At 46.4% G+C, this 26,013-nt stretch overlaps 1 protein-coding gene across 23 annotated transcripts in view; it reads right to left on the reverse strand.

Moving 5' to 3' along the window:
- Dysf (dysferlin) overlaps positions 1–26,013 on the reverse strand; it is a 201,430-nt gene that overhangs the window by 33,073 nt on the left and 142,344 nt on the right. For 14 of the 23 annotated variants that reach the window (XM_052718953.1, XM_052718949.1, XM_052718944.1 and 11 more), the window contains 2 exons: positions 25,828–25,904; positions 21,087–21,149 (listed from right to left, as the gene is read on the reverse strand). In XM_052718953.1, coding sequence (XP_052574913.1) covers positions 21,087–21,149; positions 25,828–25,904 — 140 coding nt within the window. The remainder of the gene's footprint in view (positions 1–21,086; positions 21,150–25,827; positions 25,905–26,013) is intronic. The other 9 variants (XM_052718958.1, XM_052718955.1, XM_052718951.1 and 6 more) reach the window with 1 other exon arrangement.

Below are 26,013 nucleotides of genomic sequence, written 5' to 3' on the forward strand. Positions count from 1 at the left end.
CAGGCCTTTCTTGTCTTTCTGTGAAGCAGGGATAACCACAGTAGCATATAGCATCCCAGGGATAAATTGGAGTTCTCTGCAGGGAGGATGTCAAGAATGCATTGCCTGAAAGTATGGTAAGGTAGAGCCCGGGGAAGCTCAAGGATCCGCCCACCCCTCTGCTTTCTGAACTGGGAACCAGAATGTAGACTTCTCAAAGTGGAATCAAGGTAGAGCCCTAAAGATCAGCAAGCATTTGTTAACTGACTTTTATTTAAAAGATGCTGTTAAGTGTAGGCAGCTAGGAGAGTAGACATAAGCTATGACAACTCAGTCTTCCCTTTCTGTCCTTCATCAGTCATAGTCACTGGAAGGGACCCACTGCCTGCCCTACAAACCTCCCTCCACACCTTCCAGCTCAGCTCCTGCCTCAGCCCTTCCCCAGCTGTGTCCTAGAATGTGCCTCTCCCTTTGAGAATCAGCAAGCTCCCTGAAGGGTTTGCCCCAGAAACCTACTCAGGGCATGGCCCCCAGGCTGAGGTCTCTCCATATCACTGAGAAGGCTAAGAGCAAGATGTCTATAGATAACATTCTGAAATGTAACTGAAGGCTGAGTAGGACATCTCCTAGAAGCTGCATCAGCCTACATAGTGAACTGAGTATCTGTCATAAGCATGAGCACGCTTAAGCCTCCTCTAAGTCAAACCCTTTGAGTTCCCGCTTTTGAATGAACCAGGTCAAGGAATCGAAGCAGGCAGTGAGGGTACCAGAGGTGCCCAGAGTGCCTATCCATCCTAGAAATGTAGTCCTAGCACTCTGAGAACCCCAAACAGCAGAGAATTTGTGTTAGCATGAGGCTGTCACTTACCAGGAGGAACTTCTGCAGCCACAAAAGAAAAAACAGGTTCAGATGGGTTAAAGCAAAGAACTGCTGGAGGGCAGACGCTCACTGAACACACACGAAGACCAGCACACACGAGACGATGTTTACAGTCACACCCAAGGGAGATGAATGTGCAGAATCATCCATTTACTCCCACAGAAAACACATAGGACGTACAGGAACACAGAGACAGGCACATAGACTTAGGTGGGAGTGGTCTATGTGGAACCCTGTTTAGCTGTTTGGCTCTTCCTAACATTTATTTCCTTCCCCAGCCCAGGTATTTAAAATTTTGACTTAAGTCAGGCAAGACAGGCAACCAACCAGCATACTTTACACAATGAAAAGACAGAAACACAAGAGTTGTGGTACAGATATTATACACCACTCTGTCTTTAAACATACACACACACACACACTGAGGGGGGGTGCTAGGAGACAGAGGAGAATAATGCCATCAACAATGACACCCAAATAGAAGGCTTCTTGAAAACTAAAAACAGGAAGTGTACCTTCGTTTCTGGCACCCTTGGAGCACGTGGGGGAAAAGAGCCAAAGGTAAATCTCAATAAAAACTAAGAAATAAACTCACAGTGGTCACCTCTCTGACCATTCAATAAAGCTTAAAATTAATAAGAAATGATAAAATGAAAATCCCAGGCTGTTAGACAGTTAAAGACATGTTCTTATAACCCCACTGAGTTAAAGACATGTTCCTATAACCCCACTGAGTTAAAGAAAGACATGTTCTTATAACCCCACTGAGCCAGAGAAAACCAGAACTAGATTCAAGACACCCAGATTGCAGACAGGCCCATAGGCACGGGAAAACTCACTCTTAAATGTTCTGACTTTTATACAGGAAAAAATGAAAAGAAATAACCTGATAATTTATGAGAACAGATAAAGCAAAAAAAGTAAGTGAAACATAAAATGTAAATCTAAAATAAAATTGTAAGGAAGCCGGGCGGTGGTGGCGCACGCTTTTAATCCCAGCACTCAGGAGGCAGAGCCAGGCGGATCTCTGTGAGTTCGAGGCCAGCCTGAGCTACCAAGTGAGTTCCAGGACAGGCGCAAAGCTACACAGAGAAACCCTGTCTCGAAAAACCAAAAAAAGAAAAAAGAAAAAAGAAAAAATTGTAAGGAAATAAACATATCAGAAAGGGAAATATTGCAATTGATAATTAACACCCTCAAAAAGAGATAAATATCAAACTAATCTCAAAGAGTAGATACACATTGACAACAGAAAGATGAAATAAAAAGACACTATGGGGAAGAATAAAATAGGCCTAAATCCATGACAAAATCCTGGAAAATCCAGATGAACTAGGAGATTTTCTAGAAAAATATGAATGCCAACATCAATGCAAAAATAATAGAAAACAAGAAGAGATTTCTGGCCTTGAAAGTGAAAGAAATTCCAAAAAATACCTGCCAAGGGAACTATCAAGCCAGGAGACTTTTTGTTTGGAAGAACGTTCTACAAGGCTTTACAGAATAAATTATTCTTTGGTGCACAGCACAGAAGAAAAAAAAAAAAAAGATGAAAACCTTTCTCATTCAGTTTAGGAAACAAAGCCTGACAAAGAAACAGAGAGGAGAGACGGAGGGAGGGGATATGAATAACCCTCACTCCCGAATTCAGAGACAAAAATTCCAAATGCACAGACCTGGTGGGATCCAGCTAGGTCATAGCAGGGCATGAGAACGGCTCGCCAGAGATGGCTAAGAATCAGGGGCCAGGCAAGCTGGTGCACACCTATCATCCTAGAGGCTGAGGCAGGAGCATTTCCACCAGTGTGATGCCAACCTGGGCTACATGAGACTCTGACTCAAGGGTAAAAAAAAGAAGTTTAAGGGGCTGGAGAGATGGTTCAAAAATTAAGAGTGGAAGCCACTCTTGAAAATGACCCAGGTTTTTCCTAGCTTACAACTATTGGTAACTCTAGTTCCAGGGTATCCAACTCCCTCTTCTGGCCTCCCCAGGCAACTGCAAATGTGGTATACATGCATACATACAGGCAAACACATAAAAGAAAAATAAATAAACCTTTTAAAAACAATATAACAAAACATGAATGTTTTAGTATAAAGAGTAAACATAAAATACTCATAGTGACTGCTTCTGAATGAACAGACTATAAGTGTTTTTATTTGTTATGTGCTTTTAGGAACCACACAAATAATTTTGATCTTTCATTGAGTAGAAGTATTACTTAAAACTAGCTTGTTGTGCTTTTAATTTGTTTATTAGTGTGTGTGTGTTGAGGAGGGAGAGGGATGCATGCAATAGGTCTCAAGACAGTGTTGTTGCATTGGTCCTCTCCTTCCGCATCTATATACATGGGTTATAGGAACCAAACTCAGTTCCCCAAGAATGGGCAGCAAATGCTTTACCCATTGGATCATCTCACTGCCCCCTCCCCAAAAAACCCACTGTTTTAAATTTAGGTTAAAAAAAAAAACAAAAAACAAAAAAAAAAACCAGTAGCATGCTTCCAAAGACACTGCCAAGACTGGGAACAGAACAGTTGGAAGGACGGGAGGAAAATATTTCTAAATCATCCATCTGATAAGAAACTGCATCTAGAATGCATAGAGAACTCACACAACTCTGTAATTTTTAAAATACAACTTAGAAGTGGGCAAAGGGGGCTGGAGAGATGGTTCATCAGTTAAAAATTCATACTGCTCTTGCAGAGGACCCAGGTTCAAACCCCAGCACTCACATGGTCCCTCAGAACCACCTGTAACTTCAGTTCCAGGACTGAATCTGGCACCCTCTTCAGATCTCCAAGGATTCCTGTATGTACATGGTGCACATAAACTCACACAGAGATACATCAATGAGACAAAAAAAATAAATCTTTGAAAGTGGGCAATGGCCTTAAGATTACATTGCTCCAGGGAAAATACATAACAGCCAATAAGAAATAAAAAACGTGGTCACTGCCCACCTTGTCATCCAAGAAATGCAAACCAAAACCACAACCAGAAACAGATAGCAGGGGGGTGGCTGTTCTCAGAGAGGCAGGGAACACAGTGTCAGCTGGGGGTGTGGTGATATTTTATTTGTGCTGAAATGTGGTGATACTTTATTTGTGCTTTGATAAATAAAGCTTGCCTGGAGATCAAGGGGAAAACGTCAGCCGTTTTAAGTAAACAAAGTCAGGTAGCACACGCCCTTAATCCAATCACTTAGCAGGCAGGGTCTCTGTGTGTTCAAGGCCACCCTAGGGAACAGAGCCAAGTGTAGTGATATATGCCTTTAATCCCAGAACCAACCATAGAGACCTAGAGGTTTGTATAGACAGGCAGTGATGAGGAAGTGAGGTGGCTGGGCTAAGAGCCAATGAGAGGGCAGAAAAGCAAGGCATATAAAGGTGTGAGTAGACAGGAAGTAGCTCGCATTCAGAAGCTACAGAGTTGGTGAGGTAAGGTTGGCTGGTGGCTTTTCCTATTTCCTTGATCTCTAAGGCTTTCACCCCTATATTTGGCTCTGTGTTTTTTATTTAATAAGACCATTTAGAAATCCATCTACAGGGTGGTGGGAGAAGCCAGTGAGAACATAAAACATGGTGGACACTGTGGAACACCCTGACCGTTCTGAAAAGTGGCAAGCAGTGCATTCCCTGTGACCCCCATTCTGCTCTTGATACATACACATCTTAGAGAAATTGGAATGATCCAAAATCATGTACTTGGAAGTTCAGTGCAACCTTTTTCAGAGTGGCTACCAGGTGGGCATAACCCACCTGGGTCTTCTGAAGAATATTATCAGGACAATGTTTGGCAATGTGCTACAGCCTGGATGAACCCCGAAAACACGATAAGCAAAAGAAGTCGATCACAAAAGAACACATATTGCATAGTTACATTTATATGAAAGGAGACCAAGAGCAAAGTAGAGCTAGAGATGGTTGGAGGCTGCAGGGAGTAGGTGATCTTTCCTGCAGCCAGGAAAATCTAAAATGGATGGTGGGGATGACTGCACGACTCTTTTAATACCCAGGGGGGAATATCTGCCAAACTGCACACTTTAAATAAGGGCTTTGCTAACACAAACATCTCAACAAAACTGTAAGAAAAAAGGACAAATGACCAAACACCAGCTTAGAAACTCACACTCAAGAAAAGTAGGTAGCCGGGCAGTGGTGGTGCATGCCTTTAATCCCAGCACTCGGGAGGCAGAGGCAAGTGGATCTTAGTGCAAGTTTGTGCCTTTCCTGGAACTCACTTTGTAGCCCAGGCTGGCCTTGAACTCACAGAGATCTGCCTGACTCAGCTTCCTGAGTGCTGGGATTAAAGGTGTGCACTGCCACCACCAGCAGCTATACTCAGATTTCTTAAGAACAACTTTTTGTTCATTTGTTTGTTTCATTTGAGATAGGAACTCTCAGAGTAGCCCTGGCTGTCCTGAAACTTGCTATATCGACCAGTCTGATCGCGAACTCACAGATATCCAACTGCCTCTGCCTCCCCAGTGCTGGGATGATTTTGCCTAACAAGAACATCTTTTGTTGCTATTGCTGTTGTTGTTTTGAGGCAAAGTCCTACGTCTAGCAGGCTGGCCTTACACTTGCTATATAGCAGAAGATAACCTGGAACTCCTGATCCTCTTGCCTCTACCTTCCAAGTGCTGTGTGATTACAGCTATGTACCATCAAGCCTGGCTTATACAGAGCCTGGAATGGAACCCAGGGATCTGTGCATGCTGGGCTAGTGCTCTACCCACTGAGCTCCACGTCCAGCTTTGTCTATGGTTCTTGTCTTGTCCTTCTCTCTGATCTACCCACACATACTTATACGGCCATTAATGACTCATGCCTCCAAAAGTCTAGTGGAGTAGTACCCAGCAGCAGTTCCTCCTCTGTCCCTGATGCATGTCCCCTTGCCTGTCATCTCACTGCCACATCTCTCAGCCTTCACTGCTGGCATTCATTACTCACTCGGAGGTCCTCTGAGTATGCCCAAATCAGTTATCCAACCCTCCTACCTTCTATAGGCACCCTCTCTTGGCATTCCCCTCCAGTCCTACTCTTTAAATAAAGTGGACATTGACTTGTCTCATGGTAGACAGCCTAAATGACTCCCCCAAACTCCAGCTGCCTGGTGTATGTCTGCCACTGTATGCCTTATGAGCCTCTCTAATGCCCTGCCAGGTCCAGTTATCAGCAGGCCACTGGCTCCTCCTAGAGCCTCCCTCCGATAAATGAACTGGCAGCCCCTCCTTCCAGATGCTCAGACCAGCTTTAGGCTCTGCTTTCTCATCCCCACGTGCAGCCCTCAGCCATTCTCAGTCTCAGCTCCAGAGCACATTCTGAATCTGCCATTCCCCACCCCTACCCATCGCTGCTACTCTGGTCAAGCCCTGTCCCCTGATACTGGTCTCAACTGGCCTCCCATCTCTCTCCTCTTGCTGCCCTGTCTCTAAATCCACTCACACCATCACAGACCTATATTCTGTAAGTGGATCCTGGCCGTCTGTGTCCAAAGCCTTCTGATGTCTTGTCACCTGACTGGGGCTAAGCTAAAGCCTTTACAAGAACCTCATATGACTCAGAGGTCAGAGCCTGCAGTACCCCCGTCTCCCACCTTCTGCCCTCTTGCCAGCTCACCCTCTTCCATCCGTACTGATCCCAAGTTTGTCTAACATTCTCTTGCCTTTCTCTTGAAGGGCCTCTATCATCCTGAGGGGAGGAATCATCAATGCCTACCACCTCCTCATAAGATCCCAACTGCAAACCAAAGTATGTTTCCACCAAAGTTCACCCTGAGGAACCAGCCAGTTTCCTGAGATTACTTAAAGAGCTTGAGTAAGAGAAGCCTGGGTGACCTCCAAGCAGCCTCACTGGAAAGTCTTCACTCAGCGTAGATAACGGCTTCCTCATAGCCACATAGGCAACTCCCCTTCAACTAACCTTCACCCTGTACTCTCGCACCTCCCAAGACCCCCCAGGATTTGTGTAATTAGGGCGGAACTGCATCCAAATGGAGAGGAGCAGACTCTCAGGTGAAGGTCCATTGACCCTCCCCAACCCCTCTTCAATGAGGAAATGCCAACAGTCAACAGCTCCAATCCTGATGGCCTCTTGTAGGCAGGCAAAGCTGATCTGATGAAGATGGCGTCCCATTTGCTCAAAGGACTGTGTTCTACAACACGGATCCATGACCACTTCCTTTCCCGCAAGCCTGCCTCCAATGCACTCTCAACCTTTCTTTCCCGTTCTCTCTGTTTCAAACTACAGCTTCCTTCCCAGCAATTTCTACCCTCCTCAAACTTGCTTTGTCTATACAGCAGTAATCCCCACTAGACATTAGCTAGACCTCATTTAGGTCTTTATTATTGAGTGTCTTCCCGTGAGGGCCAGGTCCCACACCTTTGATCACATGACCAGTGTCAGTTCTTAGATCAGTTCCTGGTACTAGCCTGCATCTCAGGAGATATTTGATGGGTATATGAGTTCTTAGACATCAGAGGAGGGGAAACAAGTGACAGTCTTTGGTACCAAATACCAAGAACAGATAATGTGTCATCAAATTATGTATTTAAGGGACTGAGGATGTGGCTCAGTTGACAGAGTGTTTGCCTAGTCTGTATGAAGTTTTAGGTTTGATCCCCAGCCCTGCACAAACCAGGTGTGGTGGTGCACACCTGTAATCCCAGCCCTGCACAAACCAGGTGTGGTGGTGCACACCTGTAATCTCAGCAGCTGGAAGGTAAAGGAATGAGGATCAGGAGTTCAAGATTATCCTCTGTTATCCATAGTGAGTCTGAGGCCAGCCTGGGATCTATGAGACCTATCTCAAAAAATAGTTGGAGTAATAGGCTTAAGAAAGCCATTTTGTCCAGCCAGTTCTTCTCCATCAGAGAATAAGAAGATGGACATTCGGGGGCCACAAAAGCAAGAACCAGAGAGGTGTGGTGGTTTCGGGCAAGCCATCCTAACTCTGCCCTGGATCCATCCTCCATGAACCACAGGATTCGGTATACAGCTAGCCAGTCTCCAGAGGACCTGTGCCAGGGCACTGGTCGGGAAGCTGCACAGATATAATAAAAGAGAAGTACTTGGCGCTTCCCGTAGACCTCAGAGTGGCATGGGACATTAGTGTTCCACACTCCATAGCTAAGCCTGCAGGTTAGGAGAGGAGGGAGGAGGCATGGGAAGGAAGAGGAAAGAGCAGAGAGAAGACTGGACAGAGGACCGGAGATGTGGGACTAAGAGAAGATGTCAGAAAGTGCAGTGTGATCCATGTGTCCCCAAGTCAGAGCCCAGAGACGCCAGGGTGGACTAGTACCGGGAACCAGGCTGCCCTCCCTGGAGAAATAACACTAAGGAAGGCCAAACCAGAATTTAGCCACCACCCCCCACTCTGGGGTGTGGAGGGGAAAAGTAAGCCCAAAGTGACTAAGTTTAAACCTAAAATGCCTAAGATTACCAGGGATTTTCTGCCATTAGGAAAAAATGAGAGCTCAAACGGGAGATTAAGTTGACTTACAGAAAATAAAGTGATATTTTTAACACACTCATGGATATGGCTTGAAAATAACATTCCTGCCATTACCCCAGCCTGGCTTCTGGGGGAGTTATCTCAAGCCCATTTCACCTGCCAAGGAAGTTCCAGAATAAGTTAGTACAGCCTTGAGGTGAACCTTCCAGGCTCACCTTAGCCAGGTGTGCCCAGCAGCTGAGTCTCCACCCCTACAAAACTGGTCCTGTGGCCTCCAATGCCAAGCGTGTCCTTGACCTCATCTGGCAATTGCTAAGCATCAACCTTGGACCATGGCAAAGAGGAGGAAGAAACTGGAAGACTGGTTACTAAAGTGTTACCTGAAGCTTGAACCAGAAATCGGGCCATTGCCACTGTGTCGTCCCATGCCCAAGGTTCAAGGCCATTCATCGTTCCACCATTCCGCAAAATCAGTTTGAACAAGGCATGGACTGAAGCTTCTTGGATTCCAGCTAACAGCCAAAATTCAGTGGTTGAGCAAACAAAGCCGGGCAAGACAGTCAGTCTTACAGGCACACTGACCCTCCAAGACCCGAGTCAGCATGGTGTGGTCCAAACATCATCACCCTAGTGCCTCATGCCTCTCATGACCATGGAAAGCAAGACTGGTAGCGAAAATTCTAACTCTTCTTGTGAGGTCCGAAGTGGAAACTGGGGTGTCAGGGGCAGACACACATACACACACACACACACACACACACACACACACAGGGCGTGGAACCCGGAGCCTTGCACATGCTAAGCAAGTGCTCTACTACTGAATTACACACCCCCTTTAGCTTATTCTTATTTTGAGACAGGGTCTCACTAAGTTGCCTAGGCTAGTCTGAAACTATGGATCCTGATATCTCAATCTCCCAAGTGGCTGGGGTGACAGGCCTGTGCCGCCTGCTAGAGCTCATGGACAGAGCTTCTCTTCTCAGAACATCCAGTTGAATCAAAGAGAAGAGCTGCTGGCCAAGGTTATAAAGTTAAGCTGAAGGTCATTATATAGAAGCACATACTCTCTTCTAAGTGAAGCCATGGGCGGCTGTTTATGAAATTAAATGAAGATCTAAGTCTACACAGAAAGCTATTCCTCTCTTAGAAAAATGATTTTCAGTCAGCCGGACAACAGGGTGTTATGTGGCTCTGCGTTGATGTCTGAGAAATATCCTGAGCCTGGTGTTGGTTACCATGGTAACTGTTCCTGTTGACAATGCCAACACCCTCAGTGTTGATACTCAGTTTTGCTAACTCGGGTGTGACATCTTCATAGCTCAAATGATGACAGAATATCAATTTCCTGAGGTCTGAAAAACTGAGGACAATTTGCTCCTGACTCACAAGCACAAACACACGTGCAACATATATGTCCTCAGGCTGACACAGTCCAGATAAGACCTCAACCCTACCTCACCCTGTGCACACTAAACCACTCGATACCCTCAAAACCACAAAGACAGATGCCCAAATCTCGCTACCAATGACTCAGAAGAACTCTGCGCACTCACAGCAAATGTCAATCATTTCCAGACTCTTGGTGACACTCCCTGGATACCAGCCTCCTTGTCTGTAGAAGGGTCCCTATGCCATGCACCCTGCCTTCAAGCTGGATCAGCAGAGGGCAAGAGAAGGAAGGTCTTTAGCTCGAGTGCTAAATTGCATTCCAGTGAATGCGTTCACATGACCTTCAGCAAAGACCAGACCTGATTATCTGTCAGCCTCTTATAGACAAGGGCCCATACAAGCAGGGCGCCTTTGGGGAACCCAGGCTTTCCGGCCATATCTTATGAGATCACAGGGAACTGGACTTGCTGCACACGTAAGTAAGGGCCCATAGGGAACCCAGGCTTGCTACATACCCTCTCCCCTCCACCCTTTGGCTAATTTTTATTTTGAGACATGTGACCCACGTGGATGAGGGGCATTTGTGAAACCCAGGCTTCTGCCACATGGGTGAGGGACCTGAGGGAACCAGGCTGTTGGCCACATGGGTGAGGGACCTGGGAGAAGTTGGGCTTCCGGCCACATGCATGAAGGGCCTGAGGAAAACCAGGTTTCTGGACACATGGGTGAGGGGCCTGAGGGAACTGGGCTGTTAGCCATTTCCAGACTCAGAAGTCTAAGTTGAGCACTTGGCCTACAACTTTGCACCCTGAGGGGATCATGCAGAATGCCTGAGAGAGTGGAATCTCCTCGGTGGGCTGAGAGAAAGAAGATTCCAGATGAGTCTTCAACCCTGTGAAGAGAGCAATGCAACATCTCTAATTCGGAATCTGTGGTGGTTCCAGAAGGGCCCAGGGGACGCGGGAGCTTACCTAACCTTCGTTCTGCTTGTGGAGACAGTTTTGCTTAACAAGAGTTCCAGCAATCTACTTAAGAGAAAAACTATTTTTGAAGGCCTTCCCGGGACTGCAGAAGCATCCATCAAACTACAGACACTAATATTAGCTATCTTAAATTCAATTTAAAAGGGATTTGGGGGGGAGCTCTCTCTGTGCCAAAGTCAACCCACTTTCTAGTTACCGTGTGCATTTTCATACGCAAAAATCACGTTAACTTTTCAAATCTTTGTCAAACTTGTTACTCGGTTCTGATTTCCCGTGCCTCAGCTCCTGGAGAGATGTGTCAAAGTCACAGGGTGAGGGATGAAGCCTCACCAAGAGCCCCCAAAGGGGCTCAGCACAGAAGGCTACACAACTTCCACGCACCTTAGAACCCAGGCTAGGGGGCGGACCATGTGCAGGACCAAGAAGGATAAGAAGGCATTACGTTAAATACTGGTGAAAGCTCCCTGACCAGTGGGTTGTCAGGAAACGCTGTGGATACCCCTCTAAGACAGAGAAGACTCTTTTTCTATGGAAGGGCAAGTCGGTCCCTCATGCCAGGGGAAAGACCCCTTGGGGAGGAGGGTGGTAGCGCAGTGGAGGCAGAAGCGAGGAGGGCTGGCTGGAAGGAGCTAGGGCTGACTCCTCCCTGATGGGGGCCTGGAGTTTGCCAGACGTTTCACCCCAGGCTGTCCCCCCTGCAGTGTGCACCGAGGGAGGAGGGGTGCACCCCTGAGGAGACCGCAGGAATGCCAAGCAGGGGAAAGGCGCCCCGAGCCAAGGGCTCCAGCAACCAGGATCCAATATCGGCGGGTGACTCCAGCCCCCGTAACAGGAGAGACCGTAAAGTATGTGCTGGGCTTCCCAACCCGCACACACAGCAAATAACCAATTACTCCAAATAGCTAACAGATTGCGGCTCTGACTTCCCTCCCCTCACCCCCACCCCACCCCATCCCCTCACTTGTCATTTGATGGGCGGTTTGTATGTGTTCAGAGAGAATGAGAGAACGAGGCACAAGGAAGACCCAAATGACGCTGGGGACGGGCATCAAACACCTAATCAGAGCTCGTGGCAGTCACAGAGACCAGCCTGCACCCATACCATGCACAACACAGATATTCTTAATGACGGGAGATTCGGCAACTTTCAAATGTTTGTAGTGAGTCTAACATCCCCAATAACCATCAGTACATGTCCTTAGGAAACCTACATCTGTCTTCCTCAGTAGCTCAGCTGATAGACACAGGAATAAGGTAAAAGTAGGAATATGGAGTCTGGGGAGAGGGTCAGTCAGTAAAGTCTTGCAAGCATGAAGACCCAAGTTCAACCCCTAGAACCCATATAAGATGCTGGGCGTGGCAGTATGCCTGAATCCTAGTGCTGGTGGAGACACAAAGGTCTCTGGGGCTGGCTGGCTGGCCAGGCAAGCTTCGGGTTCAGTAGGAAACTGTCTCAAAAAAGAAGGTGGAGAATGGTTTAAGAAAATGTCTGACATAGACCTATGGCCTCCATATGATGCACACACACACACACACACACACACACACACACACACACACCGAACACGGTTAAAGTTAACTCTAAAGTTCAGGGGTGCAGCCTCATAGCTCGCAGCTCGGAGACAAACTGCCTCTGGAAATGCTCCTTGCTCGTGAGCGACGCCCCGTAACTGATTGCTTTGGTCAAAAAACATCTACTTCAAAGTCCTGGGATAAATTGCTGTCGAGACTCATGAATCACAATAAGGCATTCTCTCCAAACTTGAAATTGAGGGAAATAAGGCTGTTCTTGGAGAAAGTGACCTTGATCTAAATGAGTGCTAGGTCAAGACAAGGAGAGGCAAAATCACCTCAATAGGAAAGAATGTCCTCCCATAGAGTCTTATTTCCTAGTGAGAAGAATGTGGGGATAGAAAATGAGGAGCAAGTGAGCTATCCTAGAAGAATGGGGAAAGAAGTCAGCCTTGAATAGAGATAGTGTTTACACAACATCATCAGAGAAGCAAGGCTCCAAGCAATAAAGCCACCCCCAACTTTCAGAGATAGATGTATCTGTCATTCTTGGTCAGCTACCACTAAATTTCTTACCCATTTCCAAGCACAAGTTGCCTCTCTACTTGTATGGCCTACAGGGAGGCCATGAGCTAGACCAATGTCCAGGGTCTCATGGACCAGGCAACCATTGTTCTCCCTGCAAATGCATGCTGGGATTCTTCATATGGAAGCTTGAACAGGCTTAGGAGGTGCCACAAACTTTAGGATCTACTCAACCAACACTGTAAGAAGTTTCCCAGAGTGATGTTCCTGCCCAGATGGCCTAATGTAAAAGGTCAATCCTGCCTTACTTAGGAAACTCTTACTCAGGAGTCCATCAGCAAGGACTGTGGCTCTGACTTCGTTCGATAATGTTTGCTGCCATAGTAAACACACAGTCTTCGGCTCACAGAAAAACCCATGGTAAGTGCCTGTGGTTATGAGTTTCTTCTGCTTTCTTTCCCTCTGTTGAATTCCCAATTGGCAAAGTAAAAGTCTAGCAGCTCTAAACTGTCCCCATCTTTGGCTGATCCGAGTTGACTTTAAAAAGGTCTGTGCATTCAGGGACAGGCTCTACCTCATCTCCCAGTGCTTAATGAGCAAGAGCCTCCTTCTGGAAGGCTAAGCAAAGGGCGGGAAGATGGCACCGAGGGTCACAAGAAGGAAACAATCTGAGAACTGAGAAAATTGTTTCCCTGAGCCAAGGAGCCGAATCCAAAACAGAACAAATGGCTTTGTTCATGTTCGTAGGACGTTTGGAGAAGATGCCACTGACAGGAAATCAGAGTGCTGGGTCCTGGAGGAGACAGAACCTGCTTGATGGAAAACAGGACTGTCAGATTTCAAATTGAAACAGATTTCGATTTCCAACTAAAAAGCAAACTAGACAACCAGAGAAATCTCCCCAGCATGCTCGTCACATCAACAGGCATCTTTTAAAGCGTCCTGATTCACTCTGGAGATGATGAGGGCATAAAGAGAATCTTTAACAGCAAACGGGAAAGGAAAAATCCGGAGAAATGAGGAGCCAAATTCATAGGCTATGGAACCCCAAAAGCCACGGCTGAACATTTAGTTTTAAGTGAATCTGGGTTTGTAGTGTCTCCAGGCTTCTGGTAAAAGTAAACACACATCCTCTCTGGAAGAATGTGACTTCCATCCAGGCCTCAAAGAATTCTCAGATAAAGTTCCAAAGAGCATGAGTTCACAATCAAAAAATAGTGCAACACATGAGGAACGAGACACCGTAAGCCAGTGCCAGCGGGGATCAACCAGCTACAGAAGCAGACCCGTGAGAACAGAAAGCAGAAGTGTCAGAAATAACATGTGACCCAAAGGACCCTCCAGGAAACAAAAGACAGACAGAGTCCCTCGAAATTAAACAGACTGGAGAAGAAAGAACATTAAAAAAAAATGTAAATCTTGAGATGAAAAACTCAGTAAACTGGGTTAAATATCAGATCACAAACTAGTAACATCAAATAAACAGAAGACGAATCTTTAGAAATCAGCCTGAGTGTATCATCAAGAAACAACCGTGGGGGCTGGAGAGATGGCTCGGTGGTTAGGAGCATGCGCTGCTCTTACAGAGGACCCTAGTTCAGCTGCCAGTACACAACCATACAGAACTCCAACTCCAGTGGGATCCAATGCCTCCAGCCTCGTTGGGCACCTGCACTGCCATGTGCATACCCACACACACTTACACATATTTTTAAAATACCATAAATCTTTTTGTAAAAAAATCATCCCCAGGACTGGAGAGATGCTCGGGAGTTAAGAGTGCTTGCTGCTCTTCCAGAGGACCAAAGTTTGGTTCCCAGCACCCACATGGGATGGCTCATAACTGTCTATAACTCCAATGCCCTCTTCTGGTCTCTGTAGACACTTGTATACACACAGACACACACATGCACATAAATAGATAATATAATAAATCCTTTTAAAAAGAAGAAATTAACAGACTAAGCCTCAGTTTCTGCAGGACCCCTAGGTGGTCATAATCTAAAACTGTTTAAGCCTTTATCTATGATTACGTATAATTTGCATATAACCTACACACATTCTCCTGCATGCTGTCAATCATCTCTACATTGCTTGTAATGTGCAGTGTGCTGCAAATGGTTATTAAACTGCATTGAGTGACTGTGTGTGTGTTTGCCATGGGCACAATCATTTTTCAAATATTTTCAATCCGTGTTGTTTACATCTGTGGATTCAGAAGCCACAGATAAAGTATCAGATGTAACATGCAAATTTAGTTGGCATGGAGAATTGAGATAGTGTGTCTCCTCCGAGCTTCAGATGGAATGGTCAGAAGAACAGGGACTAGATAAAGTTTGAAGAGATGACAATTGAGAACCACCCAAAACCAATGAAAATGGAAGTCTTCAGAGAGAGGCACTGTTGACAGAAATAACTTCAGGGAAACTGGAGTCCTCAAAACAGGGTGAAATAAAAGTTATTTTCAAACAATTAAAAAGCAGAAAAGCCTAAAATAAACTGATTCCCACATAAGAATTTCAACAGATTCTACTTAAATAAAAAGTAAAATAAAAAGAAGGAGGCTACTGCACAAAAAGAATAGTAAATTTGAACACAGCTAAAAAGAAAACTGATTACTTAAAAAAATAAGAACAGGCTCAAATGTGACTTACAAGATGAGACTGAAATGTGCAACAAAAGTGTGAAAGTATTTGGAGAACATTCGGTTCTTAATCATATCCTGGAAGAAGCTGTAGATGTGAATTAATTTAGACTTTGCTAAGTCAAAGATGCAGGTCAAGATTAAATAAGGCAGGACAGTGGTGGCACTTGCCTTTAATCCCAGCACTCGGGAGGCAGAGGCAGGCAGATCTCTGAGTTTGAGGTCAGCTTGGTCGACAGAGCGAGTTCCAGGACAGCCAGGGCTACAAAAAGAAACCCTGCCTCAAAAAACAAAACAAAACAAAAAAAGATTAAATGAGGTTCGTGTGTGGCACACTTCTAATCCCTTGATTTCAGGAGGCTGTGACAGAAAGACCTCAAGGGAGGGCCAGCCTGGGTCACCTAGTGAAAGACTGTCCCAAACAACAAACAGAAGAACTCTACACTAGTCACTCACACAGCTTTACAGGGCAAGTGAGAGGGGAAGTGAAGGGAGGGCAGATTCTTATATCTTAGAAACGAGAGAGTTCAGGAGGTATAACTCATTGGTAGGGTGCTAGCTTGGCATGCTCAAGGCCCTGAATTCAGTCCCCAATACCAGGGGAGAGAGGGATGAATGAATGGAGGGAGAGAAGAAGGGAGAGAGAGATATAAAAAGATAAAGCTGATAGAAACACGAAGTAAGATGGAAAAAATCAAATAATCAGTAAAAACGGGCAGGATGATGCGTTTTTAAAGACTAGAGAATCCAGGTGGAGTGACACATGTCTTTAATCCCAGGCCTCAGGAGGCAGGGGCAGTTGAGTTGAGTTTGAAGCTAACCTGGTCTACTCAGCAAGTTCCAGGACAGCCAGGGCTGTAGCCCTGTGTACTGTGTACAGTAAACTATACGTGTGTGTGTGTGTGTGTGTGTGTGTGTGTGTGTGTGTGTGTGTGTGTAGAGAGAGAGAGCGAGAGAGCACACATTGCTCTTGTAATCCAAGTTAAATTCCCAGCACCCCTGTCAGATGGCTCACAACCACCTGTAATTATAGCTTCTGGAGATCCGACACCCTCTTCTGGCCTCCACAGGCACCTACACTTATATGTACATACCCACACACAGACTCACACACATAGTTTTTCAAAATTAAACAAAACAAAGGAACCCAAGTTTTGATAACACATTAACAAAGTGTCTTAAGTGGGTGTATAGCTGTAAAACGCATTTGAAGAACAAACATTCTTCACGCTTACACAAACAGGTCATAAAAATGGACCTTTTCCTGGGCCATAAAGGTCATTCCTGAGTATTATTACACATAGACTCATCCTCTGGGTCACAGTAAAGCTAAGCTAAGCCAGTATCAACAACAACAGAAAGATAAATTGAAACATAATTTAGGAACTTCCAAAATGTTTTCAGACAACTCAGGTGTCAAAATGAAATAAGAAAATATTCAGAACAGAAAAATGGCAAAAATACTGCTTGCCAAGTCCTGTGGGAAGCATAACACAATACTTAACAAGGAATTTTATAGCCTTCAATGTTTACATAGAGGTTAAAAATATAATAAACACCCCAAATAGGAGGAAGGAAATAATAAAAATATTAATCAGCTAGGAAATAAGGAAACAAAATGAAAGATCAACTCAAAAATTGATTCTTTGAAAATGATTAAAATAATCTGATAACTAGTGACAAGAATAATAAAATAAAATCCTGGGAATAAAGGTGACATGGCTTGATGGAGAAGAAAAACTAGAAAAATTGAGAGGGCATTACAAAAAAATTGCTATGCCAATATTTGGGGAGGAAATGGATACATTCCTATAAAACATAAATCACCAAAAGTGACTCACCTAGAAGCCGAAAATCTCAGAGGTCCTATAAAGATTCTTACAATTACAACAGCAGTTTAAAATATCCCAAGAAGAATGCTAAGTCTAGACAGCTTTACAAGTGAGTTTGCCAAACACAGGCAACAATGATGCCAGGTTTATTCTGTCTTCTTGGAGACCAGAGAAAGTTCATTCTCACCCAAACTCCTTACAAGATGACTGTTACCTAGACACTGAAGCCTGAATGGCGTTAAGGAAGACATCTCAAGCAGTCAGCAATCACCAAAAATGAGGCAAAAAGAAATCCTGAGGCCATGCACATGCTTTAAATCCCAGCACTTGGAAAGCAGAAGCAAGCAGATCTCTGTGAGTTCCAGGACAGCCAGGGCTACACACGAAAAAAAGAAAGAAACCAAGACAGACAGAATTAAATCTCTGCAGATGGAATCTGGCAGCACAGAAAAAAGAAAATAGGCCGTGGCCAGGGTGCCATGTTTCAGACATGTGAAGCTGCTTCAGAACTGCAAGAAAAGGAACATAAGTGAAAATGCTTCATAGGAACAGGACAAAGGAGAAAAACCACATGACCATTTCAACAGCTACATGAAAAGCATTCAATAAAGCAGCATTCCTGATAATGAACATTAACTATCTCGTCATCATTCATCTCATAAGTTTCATATTCCCTTGTGAGGCAAAATTATTCATTTAAGAAAAAACAGGATCAGAAAAGAATACTTTCAATAATCAATCACATAAAACACCCACCTAGAGGTCCTAGTCAGTGCAATAAAGCAGGAAAAGGAAACAATAAAGATAAAAGACACACAAAAAATGATTAATTACAAATTATATAACTGACTAAAACTCAGAACACTTGAGTCAGGAGAATTAATAAGAATCTTAGCGAAGATTCTGAAAATATGTATAAGGGCTGATTTCATTTACATGTGAATAGCAACTAACTGGGAAACGCACCACTAAAGGACAAGAAGGTCATGGAAATGTGGCACATCTACAGGATGGAGCTTTATTTGACCACAAAGAAGAATAAAATCACTTTCAGGAAAATGGATGAATCTGGAAAGTATGGCATTAAGTGAGTGAGGTGATTCAAGCTCAGAGTGAGAAAAACCGCATGTTCTCCTTCATATGCAGATCTAGCCTATAATGTAAACACACACACAGAAAGAGAGAGGGAGGAGGGAGAGAGAGAGATTTGAAAAGTCAATCCTCAGGCCGCAGTGACTGCTGCAGAGCAGAGGCAGCAGTGGCAGGTGTGGAAGACATGCGGGGAGCTGGTGTAACTCTGGCATCAAAGCTGAATTAAGACACCCAAGCAACGCTAGCAAAGGTGCAGAAATCCTAAATAAGTAGCAGCAAGACTGATTCAAAGTATAGGAGAGAATTTCTCTTGTCCGGGATGGACAGACACCCTCCACGGTCTGCCACATAAAGGCCAGGGCCAGCTGAAGGCCTGCAGCTGCTCCTGCGTACCCTCTGCAGCTCCCGGCAAGCAAGCTCTGTTTGTGACCACGGTCAGCTGTGCTTGTGACCACGGTCAACTGTATCTGCTTCCAACCTCTTCATACCAGCTGCACTAACAATGTAATGACACAAATATGACAAAAAACAAAAACAAAAAACTATAAAATTTGAATTGAATGCTTTCAGATTTTTTAAAAAATACAAACAAAATGACATACAAAATGGCAGACAGATCTTAAATTTTCAAAGAACTCCACACTCCAATGTTTTGTAGCATCGTTACAGTCTTCTCAAACATTAATAAACCAAAGGCTAAAAATCAAAGACAGTACATGTTGGCCGTGGTTTTAAATGGAAGGATAACAGCCCTCCGTTCAGCACAGTCAGAGCCAAAGAGAGCTTGGCTTGTGGCAAATGACTGGGAGATGAGCATGCACACTGGGGGAGGAAGGGGAGCCTGCATGTCAGTGTTCAATAGCAGGAGCTTCATGATCCAGTCTAACCAACTTGTCCCACCAGCCAGCTGACCACTCGTTTGTCTGGGAAAAGAGGATTTCAGCCTGAGTCAGCTAGGAGCCCTTGACAGACAGCAAGGCTTGGGTTTACCCCCATGAACATGGGGCCGTTGTGCTTTATATGACCAGAATAATGTAAAGAAAAGTATCATCTTTATAAATACCAAATGATACTGATAAGACTGAACACTTATTTTTCCTTTGTGTGTTGCGGGGGCAGGAACGCACACATGTATACAAGTCCATGTACTCATGTGGAGGCTGAAGGAAGACAAGAAGTGTCCTGCTCTACCACCCTCTACCCTATTCCCTTGACACGGGGTCTCTCACTGAAGCTGGAGCTAAGCTGGCCACCAACCAGCCCTGGGGAATCCTCTTGTCTCTGCTCACCACACCCCCCACACGGGTTATAGGCACATGTGGCCATGCCTGGCTTTTTATGAGGATGCTGAGGATTTGAACTGGGGTCCTCAGGCTTGTGCAGCAGGCGCTCTTATCCACTGAGCCCCCCCCCCCCCAGGCCTCGTCCCAAGTTTAAGCTATTAGAAGACTGACAATAAAAGACCAAATCTTGACAAAGCCAAGACGATCTGAAACAGGTAGTTGTTACCGTAACTAACAGAAAATAACAGAGCTGTTCTCATAAATTAGTGGCCAAATAACTTTGCTTAGTGCCAGCTCTACTGTCAAATATTATTCTGAAATGGGGAATAATAAAGACACAGCTTTGAGGAATAAAGCCTGGCTTGTTTGAACAGTCTTAGCCATCTAGAAATTTTCTTCAATCAAAACGGACGGAGGAAAGGACTTAATAAAGAGATAGTCACAATGTAAGTATACAAAAGTAGTGTTTCAGGAGCTGGGACATAGCTCAGGGTTATAGCACTTGTCAAGCATGCAGAGGGTTCTGGGCTTAATTCCTGGCACAGAAGAGAAGAAAGGAGAGGAAGGGGGAGGGGAATTGAGGGGGATTTCCTAGCAAGAATTATAGTCACAAAAAAGAAAGATATTCCACCGAGAATAGTAATAAAGGCTACAAAAAGCCTAGGAATAAATTAAATGACCTGACCTACAGATAGTAAACTAAGATTTCTAGGGATGTAAGGAGAACAGCGGTGAGGATTAACAAAACAAGTGTCCGGCGATGAGTAGTTAGCGCTTCCAGAGGGCCCAGGTGACATTCGCCCATCTTTAAAAAATAGAATATAGAGTGGGAGAGCAGTCACACTGTACTTTTAAATGCAGATTATAAGAAAATGCGATTATGATTCTAACATTGTAAAACTCAAAGTATAAACAAGTACATAAAAGAGACCTAAAAACACAGGCATGTCTAAACAGTCTTAGCAGCAAACGGAGACGTGGATAGCTTTCCCTCTGCCCTGCACTCTGAGTTTTCTGTATTTCCCACAAAAGATAATTCAGAAAGAAGCCTGGACCTTGTAGATCAGCAGAGGCAGAAAGAAAGTAGCCCAGATGGGCACTACAGTACTGCCATTGGCCCAACCACTTGGATCTCAGGACACACCAGGACCCACCAGGAGTCCTCAGCCACACACATACACTCATGTTGGGAGTAACAAGGAAGGCTAGCAGCTGCCATCTGAAGAACCTTCTTGGGCCCAAGTCCCAAAGGGCAGAATTGAAGCTAGGGACATGCCTGCTTCCTCTGGCCCTCACAGCCAGACCGAAGCCCAGCCCACCTGGGTAACCAGGACTGAAGTAAGGCTCAGAAGGAACAGGACATTGATCAGAGGCAGAGATTTAGGAACTACACCCAGGACCTTCCTCCCACCCCTCCATGGTTATGCCATGCTCAGGAATGCCTCCTCTCCTCCTTATCCCAGATCTGTGCAAGGAAAATGGAGCCAACAAATAATGAACAATACCTACATGAGGACTGGACGGAGAAGACCTCAGGTTAGTGGGGACCACGCTTGACAGCCCATCTGCGAGCTACAAATTAAACATGCCAGTTAGTGACAGGATTTGAGGGCAAGATTTGAGGACCTGTGACAGGGAAGGTTGGCCAGCTCTGAGGGAGTAGGGCTCTCCCCACCCCCTTCCCCTCCAGGAACCCTCTGTCCCAGCTGTGTGAAGACTTTGCTGTCCCCAGTTGGACAATCCCAGCTCCATGACCCAACCATTTACGTGACCTTGGATAGCTCCGTGACCTCCCTGAACCACAATGACCCAGAGCGACAAGGAGAGGTGAGTCAGTCTAAACATGACGAAGACCTCGCCCGGCTAGTTTGCTCTCCGACTGCAATCTAATTGCCTTTGCTGGCCCTGCTCAGGTGCTACCTACTCAGCCACTCTCCCTGCCTTTCTCAAACCTGCCTGCTCCAGGGACATTTCTGGTCCCCACCCTCTGCTCCTTCTGTCACTAACATACCCAGACCTGCTGGGTAAGCACGGTCAAGATCCTCAGCTTCCATCCTCCAGGAGCTGGGGACCACACGGCTCCCCAGGCCTACACGAAGGAAGCCGAAGGAGTCTCACAGTACACCCCTGCTGCCTGCCCTGGAAATGACTTCCCACCACAAACCCCCAGTTGGTGTCTCTAGGACTGTAATCCGATGTTTTAGAGGAAAGCCTCAGACATGCTTGGAGGCCATGGCAAGGGGCCAGGGGCAGAGGTGAGGGTTCAGGTGGATGAACAGCCTCAAAAGGGTGGACAAAGCAGGGCGGGGCGGGGGGCAGAGGAAGAAGGAAACAGCAGATCTGGGGGTGGGGACAGAAAACAGGCCCTGCAACAGGGGAAATGGGAGGTGAGGCTGGAGAAGCCGAGGTCAGTGGGGACCCACAGCCACCAGCACCAGCCTCCCTCTTCAATGATCCAGAGGCTCCAAGAGGATCCTGAAAAAGGGAAGCCCAGGCCAGGCTCCCTTCCTGTGCAAGAAGAGAGGTCGGGTGTAGGGCAGAAGTGAGGAGAGACCCCGTTGAGACCCGGGGTGGGGTTTTGACTCCCTGCCCTCTCCTCTGTGTAGGAAGCATCACCGGGGAGCTCCAGAGCCCAAGTACGGGAAGGAAGGAAGGCAGATTAAATGGCAACCAGCCAGGGCTGCTGGCCAATATTGGGTACAGTAGGACCTTCCAGAATAGACGGTGAGTTTCTCCAGCAGCCCCCAGATGGCCAAAGACACCTCTGTCCCTCCCCTTCTTGCTCTGACCCCTCAGCGGCCTCACCGTTATTTTGAAAGTGTTCCTTTTTAAAGGGTGAGAGGGGTACAGGCAGGTCATCAGAGCCAAAGGAACACACGCAGCTAAACATAGTGCCAAGCTCCGTGCAGCTGCAGAAATTACACACTCCCCTTCGGGCCGGGGCCATAATTTGCTGCTCTAATTCCGGGACCGTGTTTCCACCTTCATGGCAGCCTCGAGACTATAAGCGGAGCAGTGAGCTCCAAATTAGCCTGAGCCTGAGCGCTGCCCACACCCCAGCCCACCGTGAGTGAGAAGGTCCCCATCACGTTCTCAGGGCTTCTCCACACCACCTGCCAACTGTGTCTTCAGCAATACACACCCCACACATGTGTACATGCATAGTGCCTTATCACATACACACACCTCACCACACACACACACACACACACACACACACACACACACACACACACACATCTACCACTGACATCTCCACACATACCTGCAATAAACATACATACTACCTTACCACATACACACACACCACCTTACCACATGTATACACCACCTCATCGCACACATACCAACCAACCTTACCACGTGTACATACATACTACCTCACCACATGCATGCTTTACCACACACACTACCTTATCACATGTATGTACCACCTTACCACATACATACTACCACACCACATGCACACACACACACACACCCTTACCACACATCATCTTATCACATATACACTACCTTAATGCACACACATATAAACATACCACCTTACTACACAAACACACACACACACACACACACACACACACAACTTTGCTATGTAAACACACATATCACCTCCCCAAGATGGTATGTTCCTGCCAGATGGTATATTCAATAAGAATGGGACTCAGGCCTCTCCCATCAAAGCAAGCTGGTCCCTGTTTCTCATCTTCTTCCTCTTGTCATCCTCTTCTTCATGTTCCCCTGCCATCTCCCAACCTAGGCAAGGCCAGCCTTGCTGTGTGGCACACCTCCAGCAGTCCAGCTCCCAGCCACACACCTCTCTGCCCACTGATCCAGTCAGAGTGGCCATGTGTTGACATGGAGCACAGGCCTAGCTCTGGCTCTGAATCTTGCTCAGGCCCATCCCTGGGCCCCTCATGGCAGGGCCAGGCATCTGTCCAGCCCGGGCTCCTCACCTTCTACCTCTGGCTGTGCTTGTAGCCAACAGGGCCCCAACAGTCCCTCCTCACCTAAGCTTGTGGACACTGAAGGTCGCACACAGAGAGCAGTGGTCCTGCTGGGAAGCCATGACTTAGTTGTAACTCAGACAGGCCTGTGAAGGGGGCAGGAAATAGGAGCTGGGGGTGGGGGAAGCCAGGGCTTGGGACTCACTTAGCTACAAATACCCATCCACAAGGAAGACAAAATATAAACTTGTACTGACATCAATGTAGAGCCATCTCAAATTCCCATTCAGGTTTCCCTGATAGGAAACATTCTTCCTCAGACCAATGTAGACAATGGGTGAATTATCTGTTTTTTTCTTCCATGCATTTATACATACATACATACATACATGTATACATACATACATATACCCATACATATACCCATTTATCCATCTGTTCATCCATCTATTCATCTACCTGTCTATGCATCCATCTGTTCACCAATTCATCTACCTCTCCATCCATCCACCCAACCACCCATCAACCTACCTATCCATGCATCCACTCATCCATCCATCCATCCATCCATCCATATGTCCATCCACCCATCTACCCACCCATGTGTTCATCCATCTGCCTGTTCACCCATCCATCCTCTCATCCTCTCATCTATCCATTAATTTATTCACCCATCTAGCCATCCATCTGTCTACTCTCTAGCCACCTATTCATCCATCCATCCATCCATCCATCCATCCATCTACCCATCCATCTATCCATTCATTCATCTACTCATTGGCCAAATAGACAGATTCTCATTGAACATCTCCTCTAAACCAGGCCCTGTGCTGGACACTGGGGACATATAAAGGAAGGCAGCCTAGTTGCTGTCATGCATTTAGTCCAGAGAAGATGCTGAGAAGATGAGAGACATGCAGGACTTAGAGCTGATGTAGTGGCCAAGATCCTGCCAGAGAAGTGGTGAGCATTCCTAAGTTGAGTCTCAAATAATGAACTGAGCAAGAGAACAAAGGCAAAGGTTGTCTCAGCAGACAGGCTAGAAGGGCAGAGCCCTGGTGAGTGCTACAGGCCGAGGGATGAGGGCTTGAGGCTTCTGACACCTTCTTAGCACTGGTGAAACCGTAGAGCAATACTTCCAGCCTCTGCAGCAGCAGCACGGCTCCAGGAGCAAACACTGGAGGTGCTCCCGTGGAAGTAGCAGGAAGATGGGAGATTGAGAAAGTGGCAGAAAACGGCACTCAGTATTGCCAGGGACCACCTCAGAACTGAGCTCTAAGGATCTTGGGGCCATCTCAGCACTCAGGTTCGTTCTCGTGCGCAAAGCTAAGATTTAATGGGTGGTTTGAAGAGTACAGAGGCTAGCTGAGTGTCACTTGTTAATCCATCTATCCATTAATAGATAAGTGTCTATCCAACCACTGACCCACTCACACACCCATCTATTCACTGCAGCCCGAGGAGAGGATGCCATCAAACAGGCTAGGAGGCTCTGCCTCAGGTAGCCTGAAGTTTTAGGAGCACTGAAGACATCAGGTATGTGAGCAACAGCATGCACAGCCACAGAGGAGGGTGGCAGCCTGAGCAAGTTCAGGCCATTGTTCGCAGTAGGGCTTTCTCCACCTCTCTTGGGGCAAGTACTGGATGGGATGCAGAGCCCATCTAGGGCCCAAGATAGGAACAGTGCTCCCTTGGGTAGAATATGTCATGGGCTTCCTGCCATATGCCTTGACATGTCCTGTGGTCACCAGCAGGCCCTAGGTTGCAGAGTTCCGGCAAAAAAACGATTGACTGCAGCAGGTTGCAACAGCTTTCCCCCAAATCCTCCCTTCCTGGTCCTGGAGGTGGGGGATAAGCAAGATCCACACAGTCCTAAACACAGCCTGCTCTCTCTAAGTTACATCCCCGGAGCTGCCGAGCATGAGATCCCAGAACAATCTTCCCTCAAAGAAGAGACACTCCCTCCCATCTCCTTCTCACTTCTGAGGGCTCTCAGACAGAAAGCCTTCAATGCAGCCCCAAGGGAGATGTTCCATTTTCCCCACATGCTTCCAGAAAAAAAGTTTAGATCTTACCCTAAGGACTACACACCCCTTCTCCAACCAGACTGAAAGCCCCTACTCAGGCCCTTCCATCAGGCAGCACCCAGCCACCTGGGTATAGAGGGGTGGGTATAATGGCTATATGGTAGGGAAGGGCAGGGGAGGGGAGGAGGTAGAGATGAGGAGTGCAGGGTGGGGAAATTAAGGCCATCTCCTTGGGGGTGGGGCAGGAAGGAGCTGCCATCTTCCTTATCCTACCTGGACAGGGATGAGAGGCTCCTTGTCATCAATGTCGATGAGCACATCCTCCCCAGGGCTGAGAAGGCTCACGTCATCTGCAGGAAGAGCAAGTCCACTCCTATGAGGGACTCAGTCAAGGGACTGTCACCAGACCCCTCAATCTCACCACCCCTCACACCCTTTTTCTCTCTGCCCCCGGCCCTT

The sequence above is a fragment of the Peromyscus californicus genome, unplaced genomic scaffold (assembly GCF_007827085.1).
Source record: "Peromyscus californicus insignis strain IS unplaced genomic scaffold, ASM782708v3 Scaffold_6__1_contigs__length_162567912, whole genome shotgun sequence".
Classification (NCBI taxonomy): domain Eukaryota; kingdom Metazoa; phylum Chordata; class Mammalia; order Rodentia; family Cricetidae; genus Peromyscus; species Peromyscus californicus.